Below are 7,591 nucleotides of genomic sequence, written 5' to 3'. Positions count from 1 at the left end.
AAAGAGTGATGTCATTCTGTGATGATGTCACCACCCACAATCACAACACCGAAAATGAACAAAACCAAAATTATCATAGTTATTCCCAAGATTTCTTTACGCTGTTTCATTTATGATTTTTGACACCCACAACAGCAGAAGGATATAGACCAGTTGGAGCAAGTCCAGAGGAGGCCACAAAGATGCTCCGAGGGCTGGAGCACCTCTTCTACGAAGAAAGGCTGTGAGAATTGGGCTTGTTCAGCCTGGAGAAGAGAAGGCTCCAGGGAGACCTTATTGCAGCCTTCCAGTACCTGAAGGGGCTACAAGGAAGCTGGGGGGGACTTTTTACAAGGGCCTGTAGTGACAGGACAAGGGGTAATGGGTTTAAATTGAAAGTGGGGAGATTTAGATTGGATATCAGGAAGAAATTCTTCACAGAGAGAGTGGCGAAGCACTGGAACAGGTTGCGTAGAGAAGCTGTGGATGCCCTATCCCTGGATGTCTTCAAGGCCAGGCTGGATGAGGCTTTGAGCAACCTGGTCTAGTGGAAGGGGTCCCTGCCCCTGGCAGGGGGGGTGGGACTAGATGATCTTTAAGGTCCCTTCCAACCCAAACCAGTCTGTGATTCTAAGTAAGCCTTGCAAGACGCGAGGTGATAACTTGTTGCACAAGATGCAAACAGATCCAGTGGCCTCAACTGGCAGCCTCTGGAGAGGCACTGTGCAAACACACACCAGGACACTGGCAGCCAGCATTTATAAACACATTTCCTTGCCTTTCCGAAACATTACATAGCGTGAGCCACAGTGCATCCTCGGGACCTCCTTCCCTGGGTCAGAGATGTGCTCCCAGGAGCTGGATGTCATCCGTGAGCCTGGGCCGCCAGCTCTGCCCCATCCCTCGCTCTTCTCTCTCCTTGTGGATTACACACTTTTTATAAATGTATTTATTTACAAACCATTTCCCTGCTGGAAAAAGCCCTTTGCAGCGGAGGGGGAGATTCCCTTTAGCTGATAGCGAGTACTTTGGCTGTGTATTTTTTAGAGTGCTCTGAAGTGTGAAGGTTTTTTCGGGGCTGCAGACACATGCACAGCTTCTTGATGAGATGTTTGGGTATTCTCTTTGGAGGGCGGCTGGCTGGAATCAAATATTCAGAGGCTCCCTTAATTCATGCCATTTGGTGTAAATGGCACTGAGGTGCTGGGACTGATTTGTGTCTTAGAACAGGGATTAAAAGCGGAGGTCTCCCAGTGATCATCTCCAAACTGGCTGTTGGCCATCCCCCTGCTCATTTCTGGGTCTGGAGCCGGCGATACGGATGCCAAAATCCTTGTGCTGTCTTCTGATCACAGGAAAAAGTTATCAGCGAGCCAGCCTCCCCCTCTTTGGTACGGGATGCTCGTAGCCCAAACTCACAAGCAGCACCCAGCAGCTCAGCTAAATTAATTTCTCCTTTGGGTGAAGGTTGCACTTTTCTGATGAGGATTTTAACCCACTCCAGGAGCTGAGCTGCCTCCACGATGGCGTGCGATGACAAAGCAGCAGGTTGGCAACCTCGGCTGCCCATGTAGGAAATGTCTAAGTGAATTTTGGGGGCTCCCTGGGGCTCTGGGGTGTCTTGTCTTCCAAGCCTGCATCTGCCAACCTGTCTTTGCAGGGCCTTGTGTTTTTGTGTGCATGCCTTTCTACAGCTAGATGTGTTGTCTGTAGAGCGGTGCCTGACTGTAAGCCTGTGTTCGGGTAAGCAAGAAGGTATTTAAGGATTTGTGTCTGTCTGGTTGAGTGTAGCAGAATACAAACAGGCTTTCAGTTCTTGTTTAGCTAATAACTACAATTTTGCTTTTCTGACTAAGTTTGAGTTCCAGCAGCCAGAGCTGAAGACAGTGATTAGAAGTGCCATTGGGATGCTAACGGATCCTGTCCCTTTCCCTGTCTTTCTTTTCTCTAGAGCTGAAGTAGTAATAAATGACTCTTCGTCTCCAGCTGTTGTTGACAGAAGTAATGAAAGCATTAAGCACAACATTAAACCAGCCTCATCCAAATGGAGACACAACCAGACACTCTCTTTGAAGATCAGGTACTGGTAATTACCTATAGGACAAGAGACAGATTTGGTCCTCTCCAGTGCAAGCTGGCAAATTGCCTCTGTATATCATCTAAAGAAGTCGAGGAAGAAATAAAAGGCTTATCTCCTGCTGAGCTAGGCTTCGTATCTGTAAGCGATCGCTTGGAAATGAATTCCCAGCTGAACCAGCTGGCCGTGTGAGACGAAACAAGGAGCACTTGAGCCCCCGTTTCCAGGCCAAGGAGGATCAGTGGGTGCTGGTGGTGGGGTGTGGAGGGGGAAGGAGACCCTCTGCCCAGGGTAAATGCAGGGATCCACCACTAATGGTGGGCTGGTTGCGCAGGGTAGGGTTGCATCCCTACCCTGCCCTGGGAAGGGATGGGTGGAGAAGGAGCAGGTGTTAAGGTGGAGATATCTGTCTGTAGGCTGTTCTGGAGAGCCCCAGGCAGATGGACTGGCCGTGGAGCGAGAGCAGACAGGAGGCAGGGGTTTGTCTTACGTATGACCCACATTATCCCGGTGGGGCTGTTTTCTTCCCTGTCCTCAGGAAACAGATCTTGAAGTTCCTGGATGCAGAGAAGGACATTTCAGTGCTGAAGGGGACGCTGAAGCCGGGGGATGTCATCCACTACGTCTTTGACAGGGACAGCACCATGAACGTCTCGCAGAACCTATACGAGCTGCTGCCCCGCACCTCGCCCCTCAAGGGCAAGCAGTTCCCCACCTGCGCCATCGTGGGCAACTCGGGGGTCCTGCTCAGCAGCGGCTGCGGCCCCGAGATCGACGCCCACAGCTTCGTGATAAGGTAGGAACCCACGCCTTGCCGCGCGATGGGACTTGGGGGGGTTCGGAGGGGTGGAAAGGGGGTGCAGTCCCTGCAGTGCCGCGCAGCCCTGGAGTCCCGTGTGCACGTGTAGAGTTCAGGGGTGTGAGCGTCCTGCTGGGAACTCTCCTACCATCTGCCAAACGTTCCCCCACCGTCCTTGCAAACGCACCCCGTGTGTTCTCACGGGGCACTGCTAACCCCCCAAGGGAGCTACGAACCCCCAGACCCGAGCACTCACTCTTCCCACACACTTACCCTCTTCCAAATAAACCCCGTCCTGGGCTCTCCCATGGGCACAAGCGCAATCCTTCCCCACGTCACTTCTGCCCTCAAGCACCGCCGGTACCGTGCACTTGTGTGTGACGCTTGTCACACCCGGCTGGGACACTCCCCTGTGACCCCTTCATCTTCAGCACCCATGGTCCCGCAGAGACACTGCCCCGTGGATGGGCGGCAGCAGATCCTGACCCCCACTGGAGTAACACACCGAATTCGCGACAGAAGTTGCTTGAAGTGGAGAGAAGGAGCGCCCCAACGCCCGTGTACCGCTGTTCGCTGAGGGCTCTAAGAGTCCGGTGATGATTTATGTATGTGCAGACATTTGCTTTCTGGCGAGTCTATTATGAAGACAGCCCAATCCATCAGCAGCTCACGGAGGCGGTCCCCGGCATGACGTGGGAATGAGGATAATGTCATCTCTGCCCCTTCCACTCAAGCCTGGCTGCTCGCAGCTCCGTCCTGTCCCTGCGGACAGGGATGGGGCATTATCGTTTGCATCCTTAAGTGTAACCAGAGCACGCAAAGGGAAGAATTGCTTATTGCAGCTCTAGCAAAGTTTAGGGAGGGACTTTAGTGTCAGGTAGAAAAGTTGCACGAGAAAAGCTTTTCTGGGTGTAAGGATTGGGGTTTTGAGCAACTTCTCCCCTAGTGCAGGTCTGGCATGGACATGCTCTACCTACCATAGATTATCTGAGCCAACACTTCAACCTGCATCTCCCTGAGGAAGGTTTGCCCCATCAGGCAGCCTTTTCAGCGGGGCTGGCAATGAGCAGTGATGGGCTCTGTGTCCAGGATACAGCTTCACTGCTCAGGTCCGATGTTTATTTTCAGCAAGTGGATCAGAAGGGCCCCGCGTGCCAGTAGCTGGATTTTCTTTACACCATTCCTTTGGTTCTCCATCAGTAAAGTAGGGAAAACAGAAGTAATGGCTGATTATCAAGGCAGATGGTTAGGATGCAATTCCTGCTCGTTAAATACTGTAACTTCACGGTAAAACACCACAGGAAAGCACAGAGTGTACTGACACATGGGTGTGCTCTGTCTTTCACCATGCTGGGGGAGCAGCACTCTGCATCCCCCCATCACCTGGTCACCAGTGCCATTTTCACAGCGCCACGTCCATGGCATGGCCATGGCTAAACAGCTACGGATCCCCCCTCGAGGAGCTGTAGGACACCACTGTACAAGGAGGGCGGTTTGTTGGCAGTTTATCCCACAGCCCCTCAGCCTTTGTCCCTGGCATGACGCAGGAGGTGGTGATGTAGGAGCTCCCAGGGGAGGTGTGTGCCCATATCCATGTGCACAGCCTGAAAGGAAGCACGAATTAATACTACAGAAAGAGATGTTTTTTGAAGGTCACAGCCTCCAGACAGTCAAACCCTGTGGAGACCATGTCCTGGCATCCGTGTCATTATTGCTGCCAGTGCCACCAGGTCTGCTAACAGCAGAGACTCACCAGGAGGAGAAAAGGGACTTGGGAAAATGTTACCCCAGCCAGGCTAGAATTAAGAGGCGAGCGCTTTCCTTGTGTGGGAAAGGCCGTTTCGTTTTAAATCTGCCATGACAGCAAAGACGGGAGGTTTGTTGCTACGTGTTATTTTTGAACGGCGCCAGAAGAGATACCGATCCGTGCAAGCCCACCCACCAGACACCAAAGTTAGGTCTGTTATTAGCATTGCCCTAGAGGAATATGTGCACACATGCCAGCATGTTGAGGAATGATCACCTGATATTAAGATGGCTCATCATTACCAGCTCAGGGCCTCTGTAGTTTATTGCAGAGACTCATCCTCCCTCCTCCTCTTCCCAAAAGCGAGGGTTAATGGGCATGTGTGTCACTGGCCCTGGCTTTTGGCATCAAATACCCCTCGTGTTTTGTCGCTGCCTTCCCTCACGTCCGTTGTGAAGAGCTGTTCGGTGCTTCCCTTCGCAGGTGCAATCTGGCCCCTGTTCAAGAGTACTCCCAGGACGTGGGCATGAAGACAGACCTGGTGACAATGAACCCCTCGGTCATCCAACGGGCCTTCGAGGACCTGGTGAACGAGACTTGGAGGGAGAAGCTGCTGCAACGTCTCCACAGCCTCAACGGCAGCATCCTCTGGATCCCAGCGTTCATGGCCAAGGGGGGCAAGGAGCGAGTGGAGTGGGTGAACGAGCTCATCCTGAAGCACCACATCAACGTCAGGACTGCCTATCCCTCGCTGCGCCTGCTGCACGCTGTCCGAGGGTGAGAGCGTTTCTGGTGTGCTCGGAGCCAGGATTTTGCGAGCTTCCTGAGCTGGAGAGCAGTCGATGGGTTTGTGCTGGAGGCAAATGGCGTGAGCTGTTTCTTTCTGCAGACCATGAGGAGGACTCCGCGGTTGGTGGCTGGTCCCTAGATGAGAACTGGAGACCCCCTCACAAGCAGGGGCTCTGCTTTGAGTGTGAGGTCTTCGAGCTGTGCAATATGGCAAGCACAAGCCCTCCAATGCTTTCCTGGCTCTAAGGCTGGGTGTCACCATGATAACTCCCCAGCCTATGGTCAGGGTTTTTCTTGGAGAAAATAGCACTGAGCTAGTGAACAGGTTTGTCACCTTGTGCTTGAGTGACACATGCAAGTCTCATACAGCTCCTCAGGTCAGGGAGCTTATGGCAGCCTGGGCGGGCTTGGCAGTGGCACAGGGCTGAGGCTTTTCGTAATTAGCCATTAAGCTCCTGTAATGGTGCTAATTGTGCTGCTCATCTTAATCGCCCAGCCAAGACAGGGAGGGGGCTGACAGGATCCAGTCTTGCTGATGAGATAAACAGGGCTAGTTGGTGGTGAATAGACTTACTGGGAGAGAAGGAAGAGTTCTTTCAGCTCTCTCATTGCGATTCCAGGTGTGTGGGAGACACAGGTGTGGTGGGGATGGGGAGATGGTAAAGGAAAGAGCTCCAGGAGCGAGACATCCTTGTAAATAGGTTGGAGATGGGGTAGGCTCTCAGTTTCTTGCTTTATTTCTTTAGGGAGAGTCGTGATTCACTAGACATTTAGGGAGCCTAGGCAGGCAGTGGTTTATGCTGGAGATGGCTTAGTCCTCTCTGATGCTGCTTGGACGCTGTTGATCTCCTGGGGTGGGAGTTCACTCATGCAGCTGGTGCTCCCACCTCTTAAGTCTCAGCATTAATGCTTTTTGATCAATTGGAGCATTTCTTTCCCCCACACAAATTCCTCTGAGCCTGAACTTTTCTGGCCAGTTGGTTCATGGGTGTTGCTCTGTCCCAGCTCAGGCTGCGTGTCAGTGCAGAGGGTACAGGACAGGTTTGGGGGTCTTTTCCCGCAGAAGCAAGCCTAAGGGGGTGCTCTGGGGAGAGGGGTGTGAAGGGCAGCTCCGCAGGCAGCCCAGGAGGAGTGGAGGCTCTGGTGCTGCAGTGCATCGCACTGGAGCAGGCAAGAACAACCACGTCTGCCCCAAGTGCCTGTGTTTGAGGCTTCCCTGAGCCCGAGAGGCATCTTACAGAAAACACTGGCTTTGAGGTAAAGAAGGGGAAGGAAATGATACCACAACTCACAGATAGGGAGGGGGAAAGGAAAAAAAAACCCACAACCCAAATGCTGAGCTATTTCTAACTGTAATTGACTTACTTTCATCTGTCAAAATAGAATTAAGCTCCTGTAATAAGCCCTTTAAATCAACAGACTGCTAATCCTGTACTGGCAACCATTCCCGGTGCCAGCAACTTCCCGTAGGAAGCTTTGCAGAGGTATTGGCAAAGGCTAGGCATCGCTTTCCCATGGGAGAGGAGGAGGATGCCGCGATAAGCTCTGCTGTGAGCTTATCTTCCAACTCCCAGCACCTTCCTGGCTCTCCTGTGCTGCAGCCCTGCGGTCCAGCCAGCCTGGCTGGCACTCTGGTTGTCCCTGTGCATGTCCCACAGAACCGCGTTGGAGCTACCACCGGTGGCTGGCAGGTCTTGCATGGCTGGAGGGGATTCAGGGGTTTTGGGACAAGCCCAAGGGTTCAGCACGGTCTCTTGGTGCACGAAGTGATGCACCCCTCTTTCCCATGGCGTGGAGCAGCGTCTTCCTTTTGCACGTGTTAGTGTCCCACAGGTTTTATTGGGGTCCTGTGCATAGAGCATGGGTTCAGGCTTCTGAAAACCTACCAGGACTCAGAGGGATGCAGCCAGTCAGACCAGCCCGTGAGTGAAGTAGCCACTGTTGGTGCCTGTCTGGGGTGGATATGGTATCAGCACGTGGTCAGACACTAACTGATGCTCTATGTACCTGGTGTGAGCTACAGCCGAGACCTCGATCCTGTCCTTTGGGCTGGTCACCATGCTGTGGGGCAATGGGGAAAGGTGGGTCATGGCTGCACGGTGACAGCACTAATTCAATTATAGCCAGAGAAGCCAGCAATAATCCTTGTCAGGGGTTGCCCTCTGAGCCGAGGGAGCTGCTGCCTGACCTGCCCTCCTGT

At 52.9% G+C, this 7,591-nt stretch overlaps 1 protein-coding gene across 1 annotated transcript in view; it reads left to right on the top strand.

Annotated features, from left to right (window-relative positions):
- ST8SIA2 (ST8 alpha-N-acetyl-neuraminide alpha-2,8-sialyltransferase 2) overlaps positions 1-7,591 on the top strand; it is a gene marked incomplete at its 5' end in the record, with an annotated part of 24,156 nt that overhangs the window by 8,238 nt on the left and 8,327 nt on the right. Inside the window, 3 exon segments of the mRNA XM_010159654.1 lie at positions 1,931-2,059; positions 2,595-2,852; positions 5,086-5,379. Of these exon segments, the coding sequence (XP_010157956.1) occupies positions 1,931-2,059; positions 2,595-2,852; positions 5,086-5,379 (681 nt within the window).

The sequence above is a fragment of the Eurypyga helias genome, unplaced genomic scaffold (genome assembly GCF_000690775.1).
Source record: "Eurypyga helias isolate BGI_N326 unplaced genomic scaffold, ASM69077v1 scaffold10549, whole genome shotgun sequence".
In the NCBI taxonomy this organism is placed as follows: domain Eukaryota; kingdom Metazoa; phylum Chordata; class Aves; order Eurypygiformes; family Eurypygidae; genus Eurypyga; species Eurypyga helias.
Note: the sequence above shows the minus strand (reverse complement) of the source record. Positions and strands in the feature narration are given on the sequence as shown.